The 22,321-nt window shown below is 46.4% G+C and overlaps 1 protein-coding gene across 1 annotated transcript in view; it reads left to right on the plus strand.

Moving 5' to 3' along the window:
- Positions 1-22,321, plus strand: part of LOC146813610 (chymotrypsinogen B-like) — a 58,650-nt gene that overhangs the window by 32,828 nt on the left and 3,501 nt on the right. Inside the window, exons 4-6 of the mRNA XM_085610091.1 lie at positions 4,140-4,218; positions 5,549-5,729; positions 8,311-8,444. Of these exons, the coding sequence (XP_085466217.1) occupies positions 4,140-4,218; positions 5,549-5,729; positions 8,311-8,444 (394 nt within the window). The remainder of the gene's footprint in view (positions 1-4,139; positions 4,219-5,548; positions 5,730-8,310; positions 8,445-22,321) is intronic.

A 22,321-nucleotide genomic window follows, 5' to 3' on the forward strand; every position in this document is an offset into this window, starting at 1 on the left:
CCTTCATGCTAAGTCTTTAGAGGAATGTAAAGCAGCTTGTTTTACCTTATAATCTCTTGAATTACGAAATGAAAGGACACCACACAGGGATATATATAAAATATATATATATTTATTACTAACAACTCTCTGCTAATGTCGGTAAACAGATTGGAGCCAACAAGCCTTGGTAACAGCAAGTCTTGTGGAAAGTGTAAAAAGTCAGCGGTGCAGACCAGCAAGGTCTGAGGGGCTCACCCAGCAAGGGTAAGTCTGGGCACGCCTGGAGCAACCAGGGGAGCCCTTTGGAATTATAGAACAGTCTCCTGGGGACCCACAAGCCAGCCGGCAGGGGATCACAAAGACACCTCAGGAGGATTCACTCACCAGAAGCCCACGGTCACTCGGGAAGAGGTAGGCCTCTGATCTTTGGAGGAAATCCTGCTGGACGCTTGGACCACACATGGTCCAATGCACATGTTCGTAGAATGTCGTGAAGGGGTTGCACTTGAAAATAGTGCCCGGTACCCAGGTATTGCGGTTCCTCGTCACTCGGGGGTCCACTTGCTTCAGTGTCGCTGGAGACTCACAATGGGCTTGGAGAAGTCAGGAAATCTACCTCCACGGCTGCAGGGACTTCGGACTCCAGCGGGTGCGGGAAAGTTTGCGACCGTTGATTCAAAGTTTTGGTGCCTGCCAAGCAGGGGAGTCACTCCTTGACTCCAAGGGAGATTCTACAGTCTTCCAGAGGAAGTGGAACGTCGAAGGTCCAGGATTCTTCTTCAGAGTGTCGTCCAGGGATATCTAGTTTGCAATGGCAAGGGTTCCCTAACTTATACTACAAAGAAGGGAGGGACTATCTCTATGACCCCTCCTATTGGAGGGTCAGGGGAGTGGGTGGCTACGCCCTCTTCCCTTTGTCCAATTTCGGGCCAGAGCAGGGGCAGGTAGTTTCTGAACCGGTTTGAGCTGGGATATGCACAGAGGAGCCTACTGCTCCCCCAGTGCAGGATTTCAAAGCACTCTAGGAGTGCACCCACCCAGCCACAATACACTAAATCCTGTCTGGAAGGTGGTTACACCTCCCTGTGAAAGGATGCCTATTGCTGGGCCTCCTCCACTGCGAGTTCCTGTCAGCAGCAGGAGGGCAGCCCAGTGTCTGTGACTGGTGGCATCCATTTCGTGATGCCAGGGCTCTTCAGGATTCTATTGTGTTTCCACAGTAGGTACATGTCTATCCCTCTAGAAGGGTGGGATCATACTCCCACACCAGTTACTGGTGTGGGAGGTATGATTCCAAAGCGTTTGACACCAAACTCGACATGTTTTGATGCAGCCATTCCAAAGTTAGCATTAACAGCGATTTTATAATGCACTTAAGAGTATATGGTTTGACCGCATTCACAAACAGCCCCAGAGAATGGACTCTGAGAGCTGCAGAGGGGCCCTGCTCAGGCAGAGGCATCCCCTCACATGGAAACCAAGCACCCTGCCCTCAGGATTGATAGGGCCTGCCTTAGGGGTGACTGATTAGTTTATATGTGTATGCAGGTAGAGATATAGTGTACCTATATCTCAGTTAGGAGTGCTAACACTACCTCACCCAGGCTGCAGTAACAGACCTGTGGTGTCAGATTTAGTCTGCTTCCCAGGGGTTGCATAATACATGCTTCAGCCCCTGGTAGGCCTGTGAAATACCTATGCCCTTGGTACCTATGGTACCATATACTAGGGGCTCATAAGGTACCACAGTATCCAATCACTAGTGCACCTAATATGCACTCCAAGTTGTTTAGAGAGAACAGAGAGGCTGGGGCCCTGATTAGCAGGGTGCCAGCCAGACTATAGCCAGAAACCAGTGTAAACATCCGGAAAAAAAGTGGGGGCTACTCTCCTACACAGTCTCTCTGTCAGTCAGTCAGACCCTCTCTCTTTCAGTCTCTCTCTTAGTCAGTCAGTCTCTCTCTTAGTCTGTCAGTCTCTCTCTTAGTCAGACAGTCTCTCTTTTAATCAGTCAATCTCTCTCTCTTTGTCAGTCAATCTCTCTCTCTCTGTCTGTCAGTCAGTCAGTCTCTCTCTGTCAGTCAGTCGGTCACTCAGTCTCTCTATCTCTGGCAATCTCTCTCTCTGTCAGTCTCTCTGTCAGTCAGTCAGTCTCTCTCTCTGTCAGTCTCTCTCTTAGTCAGTCAGTCGCTCTCTTAGTCAGTCAGTCCTTCTCTCTTTGTCAGTCAGTCTCTCTCTGTCTGTCAGTCTCTCTCTGTCTGTCAGTCAGTCACTCTCTCTGTCAGTCTCTCTCTCTCTCTGTCAGTCAGTCACTCTCTCTCTTAGTCAGTCTCTGTCTGTCAGTCAGTCTCTCTGTCAGTTAGTCTCTCTCTGTGTCAGTCTCTCCCCCTCTCTCTCTGTCTCTCTCTCAGGCTCTCTCCCTTAGTCAGTCAGTCTCTCTCTCCCTTAGTCAGTCAGTCTCTCTCTCTTTCTCTCTCTCTCAGTCAGTTTCTCTCTCTCTCCCTTAGTCAGTCAGTCTCTCTCTCCCTTAGTCAGTCAGTCTCTCTCTCCCTTAGTCAGTCAGTCTCTCTCTCCCTCAGTCAGTAAGTCTCTCTCTCTCCCTCTCTCTCTCTCTTTCTCTCTCTCTGTCTCTCTCTCTCTCTCTCTGTCAGTCTCTCTCTCTGTCAGTCAGTCAGTCTCAGTCAGTCTCTATCTCTGTCAGTCAGTCTCTCTCTCTGTCAGTCTCTCTCTGTGAGTCAGTCTCTCTCTCTTTGTCAGTCAGTCAGTCAGTCTCTATCTCTGTCAGTCAGTCTCTCTATCTGTCAGTCTCTCTCTGTCTGTCAGTCTCTCTCTGTCAGACTCTCTCTGTCAGTATTTAGTACAGTCTCTTAGTCAGTCTCTCTCTCTCCACTCTCTCTCCACTGTCTCTCTCTCCATTGTCTCTCTCCACTGTCTCTCTCACTCCACTGTCTCTCTCTCTCCACTTTCTCTCTTTCCACCCTATCTCTCCACTCTCTCCCTCTCCACTCTCTCTTTCCACTGTCTCTCTCTCTCCACTCTCTTACTCTCCCTCCCTCTGTCTTTCTGGGGGGACATGGTTACATAACCTGCAAGGTCCGCCGGCAGACATGAAAGGCCTGCCGGGCCGCTGGCGGCCCGCGGGCCGTACTATGAGTGCCACGGTGTTAGGTCGAATTCAACGATGTCTGAAGTAGATAATACTGGAACCCTCAACCGCCTGGACACATTGAGTCATTGGTGGGTCATGTTGGTCTTTAGTTATTGGCTGTATGTGTAGTTTGTTTCTGTAGGTCAGGTTGCTGGCACTATATTCTGCCTGTCAAACCCAGTGAGACTGGCGAGCGTGAACTTGGTAGCCATGTCTTTATTGCTTCATTTTATCCAGCACTGCACGTCGACTTCAGAGCACAATGATTAGAAAAAGATAACAATAAAGAAAAAGGGTAAGTTAAATTCCAGTTGGTAAATGCGGGCCCCAGCCCAATATTCTCAGTCACAACCCTATATGGTATGAGATCCGTTCTGCTCATTTCGAGCCAGTTCATTTATGAAACAAGTTTGTTCCTTCCCAAGAGATTGGTTTAAGGGTTCCATGTTTCATCCGTCCGAAACGCCGTGATAGCCAAATGTGCAGTTGTAGAGCCGTGCAGGCCGGGTCGGGCCACAGCGAGGGGCTAGTTTCTGCAGATGACCCGGTCATTTCCTCCAAAGGGCCTTGGGGTGGTGAAACCAGCCTTGAATGTGGTGCTTTTGTCCACTGGGAGCCAATGGAGTGCTTTCAGGGCATGTTTTATCTGCCATCTTCCCCTATTCTACAGGAGCAAAAAGATGTGTCTCTTCAGTGCAATGAAATAAATCTATGCTTAATTAATATCATTTCTGAAAATTACGTTTTATTTTTTTGTAGTGCATTATTGAAGTGTTTTTAATACATTTTTAAACTAGGTTCACCCATTTGTAAGGCTGGCGATGTAAATATATTTTTCATATTAGAACGGCTTTGCCTAAATTGCTTGTGACCAGGTCACATCATCGTCCAAGCTTTGTGTGTACACAATGGGTGCTCACTCGGTGAAATTTCCTCTCACGCGAGGAACACGTAACCTGCCAAGAGCTCTGTAATAATATTCCCAACAATACTTTTTCTCCTCTCTCAGAACATCCCATGTTGTGGTTCTTGGAGAACATGACCTGGAAAATAGCAAAGAACTCACTAAAGCTGTATCTATCGCTGAGGTAAGAGCCATTACTATTCTTTCTTAACATTTGCTGTCCTACTGTTGTTTTTAGGTCTCGCCTACTCAGTGCGCATGCGTTGCGTAGGAGGAGACCTTTAGAAATCGATTCAGTTTTTCAGGCAAAAACGTGCGCGCATTGCAGCTTTGGATAGCAACGCGTGCACGTTTGGCGATTCCCTTGCAGGAACGAGCTTTGAAACCATCCGTTTGTAATTAACTTGCAAACAGATGGTTTCAGAGCTCACTCCCGCATGGGAGACGTGCCACTGAATCCCCTTTGAGCCTCTTGCATCCAATCTTTAACCTCGCACATGACAGTCGAGCCCCGCTCTTATCCTGCACAACGTAGCCTTTTTACTACCACATTGGAGTTTGCAGACCTGGTAATTCTGGGCGGTGTTCTACCCAGAGGTATTACTGAGGTTAAAATGCTTTTAGAGCCTAAGTATATAAAAGCAGATTGTGCATATATTTTCACGTTCGTCTGTACCCTTTTAAATCCTGAAGATTTTTTGATCAAAAGAAACAATCTAACAGTGGGGCTGCCCCCGAGAAATTGCACCTCGCATGACGAGGGCTCAGCTCCTTTTTGGTTGTGTACAGGAAAAGGCTTCTAGGAACATGCTGGCGTTGTCCCAATGTTGTATAAAAAGACACCTGCTAAGCTGTGCATTTATCATGGAGGACTAGATGTGATTATGCCGCGCTGTCAGCCTTTCACTCCAGCCGGCAAACTCTCTCCTTTGTTGACATCGGAAAAGGAAGAATGTGTTTTATTATAGCTTAATTTACTTTTAATGAGCTCTCTCTGATAAGCCACAGTGAGAGTCGCTTCCTCACATGCAGAGCACTGCAGGTCTGTTTTCCACATTCAGGCGGACTGTGTGGCTTTTGACCCAGAGGCCATAAAGACATATCCACCCCGTGCCCTGTATAAGTATGCCTTGATGACTGTAGGTCCACGCACACTGTGCAGGTATCTCCGGCAGTGGCTACGAGGCAATCCTTTCCAAACTCTGCCCAGCCTCCGCAGAGGAGCGGACATTCACATGATGACTGGCTCCAGCCACTGTTCCCTCAGATTCAGAAGGCAGTCAGTGAGATGTGTGGGAGGCCGACTGGCTGCATGTCTTCAGTCAGGGCCGGACTGGCCGCACCGGGTACCGGGCAATCCCCCGGTGCGCCGCACGAGTGGGGGCCGGTTTTGGTTCCCAGTCCGGCCCTGTCTTCAGTCGGCCAGAATGCATTGAAGGAGGTGAAATGAAATGTGGAATTTTGCAGTATTGCACTATTTTGTCTTGAAAATGTTTTTGTTTGGCCTTCTGCAGGTGTTCACACATCCCGACTGGGATCCGGCGACCAAAGAGTTTGACATGGCTCTTGTGAAGCTCGCCAGGCCTGCTGGCTTCTCTCAGACTGTCAAGCCTGCCTGCCTGCCCGCTGATGGCGAAGTGTACACAGGCCAGGAGCTGTGCGTCACCACCGGATGGGGCATGACGAGAGCCAACTGTAAGTTCTTTCTTTGATTGGGGGCAAATGACGTAGGATACAAGTGTAAGGCGTGCACACACACCACCGCCACGGCCTCCATGTCACGCAGAGAGGCGCTGCTCCGTTTCTAGTCCATGTGGGCAGTGCCAGGCGGCTTTGGAATAAGGCCCCCAGTGCTTCTAGTGTTGCCATCGACGCTGATTGTATCATAACTGTCTCCAGTCTCTGGAGATTTCAGAGGCCGCAGCTGCTCTTATGTCGATATAGTTTAGTGACATTACAAGGAAACGATTGTTGCTTTCATCAGTTTGAGTCGTTGGAGCAAAGATTGTTGAATGAAGACGTTAAATCGAAGTCATATTATAAGAGCTGTTGGTCTAAGCAGGCCTTACATAAAATGACATCATTTTAACCTATTTCCCACCTCAGGATGTCAACATCTTGAGACAAACTTGGAGGTCGGGCCATGGGGCATCATTGCAGCAGCTGTGTCGCTTCTTTCTTCGGCTCTAATTTTTTAGCTCAAATGACAAGCAGACAGAGCAGGCCTATGTGTTTGCACCCCTCAAAAGCTAGAACCTCTCTGCGTGTTTCACACACTCTGAGCCACTGCAGCTTTTTACAAATACCTGACTTGTATTGAACTGTTTCTGATATCTGTCAGCAACAAGTATCCGACAGGTTTTTGATCTGCTTACTCTTGCACGAGAGGTTTTATATTTATTCTTTATTTCTTCACACATGATTGCTCGTTCATACGCAAGAGCCACGCACCAAGGTTTGAAGTGTTTTGTGGGACAGGTGATGGTGTGGCATGTATTATATGGCACAGAGCACCTCACTTTGGTGTTCCATGACCTTATAAAAGAGCTTTGGTCTCGTTCCTCTGTGTGATTACAGAACTCCTCAGTGACTTGCGACATCCTTATAATGTGCGGCATGGGGTGCTTTATCACATCTTGTTTCCCCCATTCTCTCCTCATAAAAGCCCCATCGCACCCATTAGATGCATCAATGCCACGGTTGATAGTTCAGGAGCTTGTGTCGCTGAGGTTCACGAAATTTAAGGAATGAAGTTGGGATGAAAGTGAGAGTGGAGATCCTGGTGCACCAGCGAGCAGAGGGCGCTGAGAGCACGGGTTGAGGTGGTGAGAGACGTCAGACATTGGAGGGGTTTAGAAGAGCGTAGGAGCGCGGCGGGAGGATATCGGTCCCTGTACTACAGAGATTGCACTGTTGGCCCTTGAAGATTGCACCAGAATCTGCAGATTCCAAAGTTTTAGGGCCATATCTTTATTTCCTTCAAACTAGAGGGCAGAGGCTCGAGTGTGGAATGATCTGCCTGGAAGCACCACTATCTTGTCTGCTCTGTAGAGACAGGTTTAGGGGCTGAATCCTGGGATCTGCTGGTTCGTTTGGACAGCAGCCGTCGGATGAATCAGGAAAGGTCTTTGACCATGAAGGACCCCGGGCATAAGGCAGAGGGTCTTCACCTTCAGCATTGGTCGATAGACAGTGACGCGTCTTGTGGGTGGTGTTCCTCAGTCCAGCAATGAGGCGAGCAGTGCAAATGTGACTTTTGGGTGCTTCGCCGTGTTCTTGGCATAGAGGCCAATTTATAGTCCACTTTAGGAGTCAATTCTGCACATCCTGTCTGGCAGCACCAGGGCATAGATTGAGGCAGAGAATCAAGAAGGCCATGATAGACTGAAGAAGGCATCACTGGGAGAAAGCACATTTTGGGGCCTTGTTTCGCTCGGGTTCATTGACATGACTCATACAGTGTTGCCTTTAACACAATGTTGCCTTTCAGTTGTTGCAGATTAACATCTCGCATTTGTCCATCAGAGCAGATGCTGCTTCAGGGCTTGTTGGCAGCTGCACAAAGTCTCTGGGCCTCATTAAGAGATTAGTGGCCAGGGATCTCCGTCACAAATGTGGAGGATTCCCTACTCCATTTAGAGACTGGGGGAGAGCAAAGTCTCCGACGGTGGAAGCGACTCCGGCTCTGCCAGTGGAAAACTTTGACCGAATACCCCCCTGGTGATGCGACATCATTCGAGTCCCCTCACGCCGCCCGTCCTATTTAGGGTGGGTGTTCTGTCATACTTTTTTTTGTTCCATACCACCAGGTAAAGTTTGGTGGTCTTTGAACAGAAACCAAAGTTATGACCTCCATACACTGGGAGAAAATGGAAGGCCAGGGCAAGAAAAATCTGAAGAACAAATGTATCACTCATGGATGTTTAATGGATGTATTTATGTGACAAACCGTTCAAAATGTGTTCCAATTGTGGTTTGTTCTTTTTGATGACAGGACTTAAATGCATCTAAAATATTTTCTCTAAAAGTTAAAAAGATAAGTGTGATAAATCCCACGAGCCTGCGGATTAGCAACATTGGCTCGTCATTTGTTTAACTGTTGAATGGATGTATGCATCCAGACGTGTGTTTCCATAGTTATGCATGCCAACCCTAGTTGTCAGAAATGACCTGCAATAAAGTAAAGAGACGCCTGGAGTTTGTTTTAGTAATCCTGTTTCTGGAGGAGCCTCTGTCTCTTTAACGTCTTTTGTTCTTTTCTGCTTCTCTTCCACAGCATTGTCCTCACCCAACAAACTTCAGCAGGCAGTCGTGCCCCTGGTGCTGCATCTGGACTGTGAGATGCACTATGGCAGTGCCCTCACTGACACCATGGTTTGTGCTGGAGGCGCCGGCTCTTCTGCCTGCATGGTGCGTATCTCTACTCATGCATCCATTTATAAACAGATAGACATGCATCCATCCTGCGGTTCACAGTCTCTTTCTGACTCCTGGTGGTGGTGAGCAGTCCCATCAAAGTTATCTCTCATTAAACATAGTATGGACAACCTGACGCGAGGGAAACTGTGACGTCACCAACAGTCCTACTGATGTTGTGGTTTAAGATCGGTGGAGAGTCTCAGGTGTAACATAGTGGAGAGGACAGACTGGGAGGGAGCGTATGTTCCTGCTTTGGTCCTGAATCTTGGAGCTCTTCACCTTAAGGGCATTACCTTCAGCAGGGGGATGTGGCAAAGATGGCAGCTGTTACATTGAAGAAAGTACTCTGGCAGGTAATGTAATCCAGGAGCCATAGGTGTAGTTAAGTAGATTTATTCATAGAAAGTAGGATGGTAAAGAAGGCCCCACCGGGAGCAGCATCCAGCTGCTCAGCCCATCTCACTCAAACTGACCACACTTCAAACCATGCATCACGAACATTCTGATGACATCACACAGGCTGAGCAGCAGGGAGAAGGAGAAGACCAGAATACAACACATCTCCCTCGTTTAAACAATGAAGACAAAAGAATACAGGAGAGAATAACACAGTAAGCCCTGACGATGACATCAGTCAGGATTTCAAACAAGTTATAACTAGAATATCTGAATAATTATACCATCACCATCATCATCAGTTCAGCTTTATTTCGGCATATACTGCCATAAAAGCAATCATACATAAAACATTTCCAGTAACGTGTAAATATACACAGTCCAAATGTTCAAGATAATACATACGAAGGTCAAACCACAATTAATCAACCACATCACAGTTATGCTTTTTGATTTTAAAAACAGAAATATACATTATAAATTAATTTAAAAAGCCAGATTTTGTTTTAAAACTATTCCTAAATACATAATAAAAGGGGGGGAATCAGTACAATTCATAATAGCTAACCAGAACAGGAAATGATGCACCCAGCATATATACATTACAACTTGCAACCTGTCTGTTTCCTTATCAGATACACATTAAATAAAAATCTACTTATACTAAACACTACTGGTTGCAAGGTGTTTGACTTAAGTATGCGTTCTGCCTCTTTAAAGGACCCAGTCCCCATATTTTTGCATAAGGGTTTAAACCTGCGATCCCTTGGTTTTTTATAAACTGGACAGAAAAACAATAAATGGGCATCATCTTCTTTTGCTTTTTGGGAACAAAAGGTACACAAGCCACTGGTCTCCTTACCCCCCCAGCAACTGGTATTTACGGAAGTCTGTAAGACCCCATATCTAAATTGTAAGTATAATGTTTTTGCTAGGGGTGGTCTTATCTCGTCCATAAATTGTTCGAGTACAGGGGTATCCTTTATAATCATAAATCTCTGGGTCAGTGTACCTAATAGGGAGCTAGAAAGTAATTTGCCCTTAATATATGTCCAGAATGCGGACTTCACAAGTCTTTTGGAAGATGATGACATATTCTGGGGTTCTTCCCAATAGTGGGAGAACCCTAACCGGGTAAGCCACAGAGAGATATGTTTTAGCCATGCAATCTTTTTAAACCCATCGATTCGAATTATTTCTATCAGTCCGCTCTTATAGTCACTCAACTCAGGGGTTGTCCATAATCTAACCCAGTACAATAGTGGCCTTAATATGGCTTGATGGTCTGTCCTTTTGAGATCAATATCCATAAACACTGGGATTATCGGGGTTCTTGTGGGTATTTTGAGCAACCTGCGTATGAAGTGATTTTCTTCCTTCTTAAAGTTACATTTACAAGAATGACCCCATAGTTCAGCGCCATATAATGCCGCTGATTGAGCCTTTACTTTAAATAGTTCAAGTGCCGGCGTAATCGCTTTAGATTGGCCACTGCCATGCACCTTTAGGATAGGAATTGAATTTTGTTTTAGGATTAATTTGCTTTTTTCCAATTGCCCCTTCCAAAGAGGCGTACTATCCAGCGTAATTCCCAGATAATTAAAGCTCTCCACATACTCCAATTTCTGGTTATTTAAGGCCAGATTCTTTCTAAAGGACTTCTGGGGATTTATGGACATATATTTTGTTTTGGATGAGTTTATTTCTAACCCCTTCTCCACACAGTAGTTGTTAAAGGTATTTACTAGGTTTTGTAGGCCCCGTGGGGTTTGTGAGATGAGAATAGTATCATCGGCAAAAAGTAATGCCGTGATCACCTCATCTCCTAGTTTCGGGGAGTCATGTTTACAATCTCTTAAATAGGTAGGTATATCATTAACATATAATGAAAAGAGTGTAGGCGCCAGCACACAGCCTTGGCGTACACCCCGACCTACTGGAATAGCTTTTGAAATTTCTCCTCCCTTGCCCCATCTAACTTTAGCAAAATTCCCTGTGTGAAGTCTAATGAGTTCCTTGAGTAACTCACTAGGGACCGCCATATTCTGAAGAGTGGACCACAGCAGTTTATGTGGTACAAGGTCAAAAGCGGCCCTCAAGTCAATAAATGCTACGTACAAACTGCCCTTCCTTATGTTAATATATTTCCAGCAGATGCACATAAATCTGAATACTTGATCGACCGTGCTGGTTTTTAATCTAAATCCTGCCTGGTATTTAGATAAAATCTGGGTCCCCTCTATCCATATTAAAAGTCTATTTAAAATATGTCTGGCAAAGACTTTTTGTAAAAGATCTATTAAACTTATAGGGCGGTAATTGGCCGGATCATAACGGTCCCCCTTTTTAAAAATGGTTACAATTTCAGCCCCTTTCCAGGATTCGGGAATAGATGTTCCGGCCACTATAGAATTACAAAGGAAATTAATATAGGGCCCCCAAACTTCCACATCGTGCTTTAGTAGATCACCAGGGATTTTATCAGGACCAGGGGCTTTACCCGTTTTAATAGCCTGTAACGCCTCAATAGTTTCTTCAACACTGAAGCGCAAAAGGGGATTGTCTGATATTATATTAATCTCCTGGTCCCCCGTGGGCAACCCCTCATTGGTGTTACAATATAATTTAGAAAAATGGTCACACCAAGTTTTTTCATCGAGGTAAGTATCCTGGACGATCTACCTTTTTTGTTTCCTTTGGCTATTAAATTCCAGAATGTGCCCTGGTCTTTCCGATTGGCCGCATTTAAAAGATCATCCCAGAGGGCATCATCCCATGCTTTTTTCGCTTGGGTCAGTATTTTGTTGTATGCCTGTCTACTATCTTTAATACCCTGGGGGTTCTTTAATTTAACAGCCTGGATCAGATTAGTCTTGGCTACACGACAATCCTTGTTATACCATTGGTTTACTACCTCTAAGTGGTTATCTTTTTGGCTCAAATCCTTTTTATAGATTTTACTTAAATGAGGAGTAAGTGCATTTACTAGTTTGTGATGTAAATCTAAAACATCCTCAGTGCCTAAAAGGGGCATCTGGCATGCTTCAAGGGTATCAGCAAAGGTATTATAAATATTTCCCAACGTCTCTTCCTTAGCCAGAATATAGAGCCATTTTATAGCACGCCTATTATTTGTTATCTGGAGTTCCCCAATGGGGCTACTCGGCATAACTTCTGTGCTTATATTAGATATAAAAGGCTCTGACTGTAACCATAGTTGGAGAGGAAAATGATCACTCTCTATCCTATGGTCTATTTTAAAATCAATTATTAAATACCATAGGCTCATGGAAACCAATACAAAACCTATATGTGACCTATAGTTTCCTTTACAGAATGTTGGAGCCGCTGGTCTATCGGACTGAAAACGGCCATTACACGCCCTTAATTCATGAGTCACTGACATTTGTAAAATCTGCATAGCTGCTATGGAATTTTTAGCTGAGCCAGTGGACTCCAAAGGTAGGACATTGTTAGCTGCATCCTGTTCATCAAATAGAGTGTCCAGGCCCAACACTGGTTCGTATTTGCAATTGAAATCTCCTCCGATAATTATCTGTACATTTGGGCTTAAAGTATCTAAAAAAGAATCCAAAAGGCCCACCACCTTCGATTCTTTATTAAGAGGGTGTGGTCTGTTATATATATTTAACAGATATATTGTTTCTTTTCCCCTTGTCATTATTTTTAGGCCCAATAAATCAGGGGAAGAAGTCATCAATAGGGTAATATCTAGTTCCAAAGTAACCCTTACCCATATCACCAAACCCCCAGACGCTCTTCCTCTTACTGACGGAATTGCGCTGCAACAAAATGTTTTATATCCCAATCTATGCGGTATCTCTATAGCCCAGGTCTCCTGAAGGAGAACAATATCGTACTCCTCAATATAGGAGCACCAGGCTTCCTCCCGTAGGTTCCTAGCTAGCCCTGCTATGATCCAAGATATTAGTCTAACAGGCAAAAATCCTACTACACTATCCACAGGGCTGCATGGAATGTTAGTTCCATCAGCTGGTGGTTTTACAATATTTATCCCCACATTCTCAGTATTCCTGGTGTCACACTGTCCAACCTCACCCAAACTAACATTAGTAGCTCCTATATTATTTTGGAGCGCAACAATTATCTCAGCATTAGAAGTCGGGGTACCATGGAGCAATATAGAAGTTTCCATCTTTCTTTGTTCGTGCTCTGCGGTAGATTCTACGGTGGCCAAAATCACGTCCCCAGCCTGGATGGCCACCATAGCCTCTACATCTAAGATGTCAATCGGCGGTAGTCAATCATTCTGATCCAGGGTACTTAATGCCAGATACCTATTATTTGTTATAATATAATTATACATAAAATTTGAAATAGCAATGCAGCACAAAATAAGAACTAAAACCGCGGTTAATAATTTAAAACGGTATGATTAATTGTATCACACCACCTAACGAAACAATGAAACCCATACATGACATACAATCCAACACATCGATGCAAAAACCTCACATGACAACTCATCCGACAATAACCAAAAGTAAAAACAACACACGACACTACCATTCAACAGTTCAAGCTGACACACAAGACATCACCTAACCACCATCCTTCATCCAAACCAAAAATACCCAAAATATCACAAGTCATGCCAGTTGGCCAGACCAGCACAAAACGATAAACAGGTAACCGAAACTAAAAGGAATGGCACCCCTCCGATTAACAAAGACAGAAATGTATCATTTCTTAAACTAAACACCACAGCATGGGGAATAAGACTCCCCAAAACACTCAAAGACTATTTAAACATATGCCAAAGCATAACACAACTTTAAAAGGGTATTTTAACCCTTGAAACCAATGCCTAGGCCACACACTCTTTAAGGGGCACATGCCTCCCCAGCGCTTTCAGGATTACTAACTCCCAGAAACGCACGCCTAGACAACACTTAACACACTTTAAAAGGGTATTTTAACCCTTGAAACCAATGCCTAGGCCACACACACTTTAAGGGGCACATGACTCCCCAGCGCTCTCAGGATTCTTAACTCCCAGAAACGCACGCCTAGACAACACTTAAAACACTTTAAAAGGGTATTTTAACCCTTGAAACCAATGCCTAGGCCACACACTCTTTAAGGGGTACTCTTTAAGGGGTACATGACTCCCCAACGCTCTCAGGATTCCTAACTCCCAGAACGCACGCCTAGACAACACTTAAAACACTTTAAAAGGGTATTTAACCCACGAACCCAACGCCTAGGTAAAATCACTTTTAAAAGGGGTACATGACTCCCCAACGCTCACGGGATACATAACACCCAGAACGCACACCTAGACAACACTTAATACACTTTAAAGGGTTTTAGACCCTTGAAATACACACCTAGGCAAACCACTTTAAGGGGTACATGACTCCCCAGCGCTCACAGGATACATGACTCCCTGAACGCACGCCTAGACCAACCACTTTAAGGATTCAAAATGCATGCAAGAAAAATGAATAAAACCTATGAGTTCACACACTTAGTAGATGTGAAAAGATAATAACATTGAAATTCCCAAAGAGAATAAGTAAATAAGATGACATGCAATACATCTTACAACAACTCATCAAGTATGGCAAACAAATGACCATAAAATTTGTATGCATAAGCAGACATACTAGCTCATTCACAGTAACCGTACAAAAAGCACATATCCGATGGATTGAAATAAATAGAATGGATACAGTTGTGACGATAATACTGTAAGACTTAAACATGGCAACATAATAAATTAAAATAATAAATGTAGTCACCGTTGTCATCACTGAGAAAGAGGCACAGAGAAAATCCCAACAGTACACAAGTTGAAATCAACTCATTAGGATTGATCCAAATCCACAAGATGGCAGTTTTGCTAAAAATTAGATAATGAAACGCCCAATAATACATCGATTTCCTTGCAGGGTGAGAAATAAAGGATCGGTGCAGTGCTCATTACAGTACCAATACAGTGCCATACATCGCAGCTGACACGGTTTAGCACGCTCAGGTGTGTTGATCACATCAACTTTTCTCGGATGAAGTTCAAGATATTAGTCTTCATGCGATGAAGTTTTTCTTTTTTTTTTTTTTTAACTAAAGATGAATTACCTGACACAAGTATGCAGCGCTCCTTTCAAATTAAATATGTACTGACCTCGCAGTGACAAATCCGCAGCGGTTTGGCACACAACTCTGTGCTTCACAGATGGAAAACACAAGATGGCAGCACGTTGAATTGACGCCCGCTGGGTGGCTCCAGGCGCGTCCGTGAGTGACAACGTGAATCGGCAGTGTAATTGCCGGTGCGATCGCAGGTGGAATAGCTGCAACGTCAAAGAAGATGCCAGTGTCATGATGCTGCCAGCTCGAGCGTATAATCGTTATAGAGCAGGTAAGGGCGCGTTGACTGTGCATAGCACGTGCCTCCGCCTTCAAAAATTGCTTTGTTTTAAAAAAAATTCCAACTGAGCACTAACGTTTTTTTTTACCAAAGGACGGCCTCAAAAACAGAGTCGCAAGGTGTCAACCGGCACTCGTTACCATAAGTGCAAGGTGTCTCCAATCACAGTTCACCAGTAAAAATCGAACAAAACCAACTGTGCCTCCCCACATGTATGTGGATCGTTAGTACAAGGAAATTCAGGCACATTGATGCTCCGGAACGATCTCCGCTGTAAAAACCGAAACAATCCCGAGGCTCTTTGACAACAAGGCAGGCAAATCAAGGTTCTCAAGTTTAACATGTGCCCGTTACAAAGACAACATCTTCACAGCGTATTTTGGCATCTAGTATCGCTACAGCAGTAGGCAGCAAAAGTTCGATGTTGGAGGGTTTTAGGTTTAGGTTCCCACTCAGTCCAACACTTATAAGATTCTTTTTAAGTTGAAGATGTCAATAGGCAAAATAAGTTACCATTAATTGAGCCACAAGTTCCAACGCCTAAAACATACCTCTGTAGGCTGTCTGTTATAAAAGACACCGGTGGGGCATCCAAGGCATGGATTAGCTTTGTTTTTCAGGCTCAGCTTGCTTCACTTAGGCGCAGTTTCATCAGTTCCTTAGGTTTTCGCGTGGTTCTTTACTTCCAATCGTCGCCACTGTTACATTGAAGAAAGTACTCTGGCAGGTAATGTAATCCAGGAGCCATAGGTGTAGTTAAGTAGATTTATTCACAGTAAGTAGGATGGTAAAGAAGGCCCCACCGGGAGCAGCATCCAGCTGCTCAGCCCATCTCACTCAAACTGACCACACTTCAAACCATGCATCACAAACATTCCGATGACATCACACACACAGGCTGAGCAGCAGGGAAAAGGAGAATACAAGAATACAACAGCAGCCATATTGAATGGCCTTTAATTGAGCTCCGTGCTCGGGACGAACAACATCCTGTTGAACCCATGTGAACCGACCTGCTGCAGCCGTAATTCGCCCTGGCTGACCTCCCAGAGGGCGGGCACAACCAAGGTGAGCCACGGCCGCGGTGAGATCCCCACACCGTGATTACAACAGTACTGTGGCGAGCCCATCCACGAGGAGGCCCTAGGACCGCACAGCAGATGCAATGTGAAGACAGCACCCGCTGCATAGCTTGGGGCCACAGTGGCTCTGGACACCACGAATGGCAGCTACTAAATGGTCTAGAGTTACCTGCGGGGGGAGAGCAACTGGAACCCCTCCCCCCAAACATGCACAAGTGATCGTAGAATATAGGAGGCCCTGGAGAATGCTGCTTCTGTGATAGTGCAGATGTGCTCTGGAAACCAGTTGCCCTGCCTGCCAGTGTCCATGCTCCCCTAAGGCCTGGACATGCCACACACATCAGAGCCAGCGCACATTGCCCTGAAGCGCTTATTGTGACACGTCATGCATGGGGATTGAGAGTAGGCCCTGCATGATCATCGGGGGCCCAACCACCTTAATACCATGAGGCACACATGAGGCCCTGGTTGTCCGAGACTTTTCAGCAAAAGGTGGGATCCCAACTGTGACCCTATGTGGATTGGTCTGCTCAAGAGCCTCCAAGACGGGGGCCCACGTCAGCGGAACTCATGTGAAGCCATCCAGCCAGTGACTACTTGAGCCTGCCCTGTAACAGCCAGATCAGGCCGGTGAGCACCATATTACTGAGCGGACACCAGCATCCAGGATGTGAGCGTCGGGGTAGCTCTGACAGCAAGTGTATTGCGCATTCATACAGTGAGGCAAAGCCTCGGACATAAGCCGCCCTCAGACACAGTGCCGGAGCTACAGTCACAACTGAGTGCCATGAAAGACGAGTTGGCTTTACTGCACCGGAGAGCAGACAACGCTGAGGGACGATCATGACACAACAACATCCACTTCCAGGGATTCCAGGAACTATCGAAAGGCCTAAGCACTGAACTCTTTATTAAGATCTGTCTGATGAACACCATGCTGGAAATCAAGGTCCCACAGCTGTTCTCCCTGGAGCAGACACACCATTACCCTGGCAGGCCACCACCACCTGGGGCGCCACCACAACCACTTATTGCCTGATTCCACAATTACTGGAACCATGTTCTGCAGCGTTTCAGCACAAAGTGCCTCTGACGGTACGAGGACACAGACATAGCACCATATCCTGACTTCACCGCCAAGGTAAGCCACTTCGAGCTTCCTACACAAAAGTTAAACAGCGTCTCCAGGAGTTGCCGCTGTGGTACGCACTATTCTTCCCTGTGACGTTGAAGGTCATGGATGGTAAGGGCTCCCACATCTTCTCAGTGCCCGAAGATGGACTTGCATCATGGCTCATGCCGCTGCGGAAAATCTAACAGAGAGCAAGTGGGTGGCCCCCCACCCTAACTGCAAGAAATGCAGGAACGCTTGAGCAAGACCTACCCAAGACCAGGCTGCTGCAGAATAAAGCACGAGCAGTGGCGATGGCTTCACAACATAGCACAAATCCTTTCAACCTTCTAAGGACCAACCACATGCTGGGCTCCAGTTTGGAAATAGGAGATTCAGAAGCTTCCAATACAAGCACCACTCATGGTCTGAAATGTGCACTATGGTTCGCTGAAAGTCCCCCTACTGCTGAGAACTGCACCTTAACGAGTGGAGGGGAAGTGGCCAGGCCTGCTTCTGTACAGATGAATGTGTACGCTGCAGCAGGTCAGATGACATGTGCAGCAGACGCCCACACAGACTCCAAGGAGGACTCATTTCAATGTTTACTTAATGTTTTCATTTATCATTTACGAGTTGGGATCTTATGGTTGGGGACACAGGAGTCCCCTGACCTGGGGGAAGCTTCCGTCCAGACTCGTTGACATGATTGTTCTTCTTTCTGCTCTCAAGGAGTTACACTGGATTAGGCGTTTGACGGTACAGTTGTTCTTGCTTTACATGGAGTCACTTTCTGGAGCCGCTAGATGCCGTTACGTCATCACTGGAGTGGATGGCCATAAGGTCAGTGCTCACCTGGCGCAGGGAATGTATGCATGGAACCCCAACACACGTGGGCACGGCACACGAGACACACGACTACCTTGTAACATGGGGACAAACACACAGTCACACCCCACAATAGAATGTACTAACGTGGAATGTGTGGGGAATGGCCATCCCTGCCAAGGGCAACTGCTTTCATGCCTATCTCAAAAACTGTCACATGCCAAGCAGCAAGAAACACACCTTACACGAGCATAACTGCAAAGGCTGTGCACGAAATGGAGGAGGCAAGTGTTACGGCGCATCTGCACCAGCTTATACCTGTGGAATACACATTCGGATTGCCCGGGGGTCCCGTATGTAGTGGATCCCCAAAGGGAGGACATCGGGGGTATTCTGTTATAACAGAAGGTAACCTTAAAGGTGCTCCCCGCACACTGGCGGTGGTGTATGCCGCCAACACTAACCAGTCGTGCCTGCTGGACACGCTTTTCAGATCCTTACTCCCCAGAGTTATGGAGGGGTGACTTCAACTGCGTGCCGGACATAGCCCGCAAATGCTCTGCCCCCCCCTCATAATGCTGCATGCGGACGCACAACCCAACACTTCAACTAATGGCTCACATAGCGAGGCATTTGTGATGGTGGCAGCTCTGGCACCTGCTAGATACTGAATTCTCATTTTTCTCCCCGGTCCATGATATTCACACTCGTCCAGACCTCTTTCTGTGCACTGAACAATTGGGCGCACTAATGCAGTGATCGGAGTACTTGGCACGCACCCTCTCGGATCACTGCCCGCTACAGGTGACCGCATACTAGGGTACCCCCCTGGAGGATGCCGACAAAAGCATTACCAGCCCCCTATTTAGGGACGACCTGGTGAAGTACGTCGCCCAATATTTTAACTTGAACAAAGGTTCTACACACTCCTGACCCCTGGAGTGGGACGCACATAAAGTGTTCATTTGGGGCCAATGCGAGGCAGCTGCATGGGGGATATGCTGTATCCTACAAGGGAAATTGTTGACTAGATATGGAATTGTGGCCTCTGGAAACGGGTGACAAACCGGCTCATGACAGCCGATAGGGCTTCAACAGATGTGTAAAAAACGCAACAAAGTGGAGGCCTGACTGGTAAAAGTTGATTACTAGCACCGCATATCCACGTAACATGCTGAGGGAGACCTCTCCGGGAGGCTACTAGTATGGCTGGAAAAGGAGGACCAACAGAGGTACCCGGTTGGTACGACTAGGACATACAAGGGATCTCTGATCACAATGCATTGGCCACCAGTGTTGCGTTTCGAGACTAGCACCAATCGCTATCCAGGACGGTGGACACTCCTTCTCTGGGTTTTTCGGAAACTTTCCACTGTCCAAATTGTCCCCCTCTGCAAATGACCGACCTAGATGAACCTCTTCAATCGTGGGAAATATGGCCTGCTAGACGCAGATGGGCTGCCATTCAAGTATTATGCCACCTTCTCCGGCCTCATTACTTAACATTTATGGGAGAAGTTCAACGAGGCTAGAATGACAGGACACCTCCTGGACTCATTGAGGGAAGCCTTGATCATGGTCCTGCCCGAACCAGGCCGGGACCCATCATACGTCCACTCCTTCGGGCCATTATCGCTGCTGAATTTGGATTATAAAATTTTAGGCAGGGTATGAACGACCAGATTGCTCTCTCTACTTGGTACACTTGCACACGAGGATCAGTCGGGTTCATACCTGGCAGCAGGACCTTCCTCATCAGACGGTTGATACGACTAATCCAGGACACCCTCCAAGGACCACAGCCGGGTGGCAGTGTCCCTGAACATTAAAAAAGCATTCAACACCCTGCGATGGGACTTCTATTGCTTACCCTTGAATACATGAGAATCGGACCTGGATATCTAGGGTGGAAACGCATACTGTACAAGAGCCAGACAGCGCAAGTTTGGACAGGACAGGCAATATCGGGCAGTTTCACAAGGGGCACTAGGCAAGGGTGTCCTCTATCACCGTTGATGTTTGCCCTGGCTGACCTGCCACTTGAGACAACACGCCCACCAATGGGGGACAGAGGAATTGGACACACACCACATCATCTTGATATATGCGGATGGCGCTCTGGTTTACCTACGGGTGGTGGAAGCTTCCTTGCTGGGGCTGATGCTCCTGTGTGATGAGTTTAGGGGCATTTGAGGACTGTGAACTGATACAGGAAATAGAGGAAGAGAAAAAAATACCGTGGCATGTCATCCATACACCCTTGTCTCCCTCACCTGAACAAAGTGCTATCTCCCCAAGCCACAACCCTACCCCAGCTTGGTTTCACAGGAAACTGTCAGACAGAATCTAACAGGAAGCGAACCTGATGACCTCGATCACACGGTAACTCCAAAGCCAATAGCAATACGGACGACCTCCTTAAAAGGTGGGACACAGAAGCAGAAAGAAAGATCCCAACAACCCACAACCCGGAAGCGGAGAAGGACGAGAAACCAAGACCCACCTGATTCGTCTCTCGGGAGTGGAGAAGAGGAGGTACACAAGGGTTCCCCACTTCGAACCCCAGCCGAAAGGACACTCTGCACCTCACTAAAAGAGGAGAAGAAAAGGCCGACACCCTCTACGGATCACCGTCATTGTGGCTAGATGGAAGAGAAAGCTCCTGGCAGAACCCATGGTACAGGGCCGGATCTGGGGCAACCGGGAGGGAAGGAAGACCTAAGTGACCTACACTGGGTTGAGGGGGATTTTCAGTGGTGAAAACTCTCACCATAATTTTCCTCTTCTCTAGAGAACACCCGTGAGGTTGTGTCAAACGCAACCTCAGAAAATACTGCACATATCTTGATTGAGAGATTCTAATTTGTTACTTCCTTGGATGACTTAGTGACGGTTAACGAAGTCTATGTTTCCTTGACGTACTCCTTTATTTCTTTTCTCGTTTTGGAATCTTCATTCTGGCAGCTATAACCTTCTCATCACATGTATCGGTTTAACAGAAAGATGAGCGGCAATATAGTCTTAAGAGACGTCCAAATTGCAATGATATTCAATTCACTGTTTTAAGTGTGAGCAGAAAGTTCTTTATTTTATTTTCTTCACCATCAAGTGGGCACAGCCAACGTGTTTCACCCTAAAAGGGCTTCTTCAGGTCACTGTAGTGTGCTGACACTTTTTGTGGATCTCAATAGGAAATGCCAGATCACTGCTGCAATTCTTTGATTCCTCTCAGTATTCCTATTCTTTTTTGTCCTTTGATTGTAGAATTCCTATTCAATCAGTTATCAGCACTTTTTCAGTAGAGACAGGCCCGCGTATGTGGGAAAAAAAGGCATAATTTCAAATGTCATGTTTCTGTGTCAAAGGTTTCTGTAACCGGTTTCTCCAGATCGTAAGTGTCGTCTGACTCTCACCGCTTCCCTTCCTTCCTTAAGGCGTTCCGTGTATCGGTATCTTTGGGGAAGAGAATTCTCCCCATTTATCTTTATTTAAGAAAAGTGACTTACCCCTGGCATCTCTATATCCTTTGAGGCTGTCCAATGTCCAGGGTGTGAAGCACGTTATGCCTGTTCCCTCTGCTGCGGACCCCTAAACGGATCAGGTTTGCCCCAACGGAATTCCATCTTCAGTGGCACTACGACTCCTTTAAAAACCTAGGCATCCAGACATACCATTCAGAGAAAGACATAAAATAGGTTAATGTGGATATGGTGCAAGATCTCTTCGCCAGTTGCTACCCTTTTGGTAATCGCTGCCACTCTCTCTACTGGGCTGGGTGGCGATCTCAAAGATGGCGATGCTAGCCCAGCCGCTTTACTTCTTCGCAGCACTCCCGATCGTACTTCCCTGGTGCTTCTTCCATGAACTTCACAACCTCCTACTGGAACTGATGTGGGGTGAATGCCGCTGGCTGGTGGCTCTCACGACCCTACAATGCCCCCTACTCGAGGGCGGCCTAGGTGCACCCAGCTTTGAGTTGTACTATGCAGCGGCGCAGCTGCAGTGGCCGATGGGCTGGCTTCAGGCATCTATGGGC

This window comes from Triturus cristatus, chromosome 6 (genome assembly GCF_964204655.1).
Source record: "Triturus cristatus chromosome 6, aTriCri1.1, whole genome shotgun sequence".
Classification (NCBI taxonomy): Eukaryota; Metazoa; Chordata; class Amphibia; order Caudata; family Salamandridae; genus Triturus; species Triturus cristatus.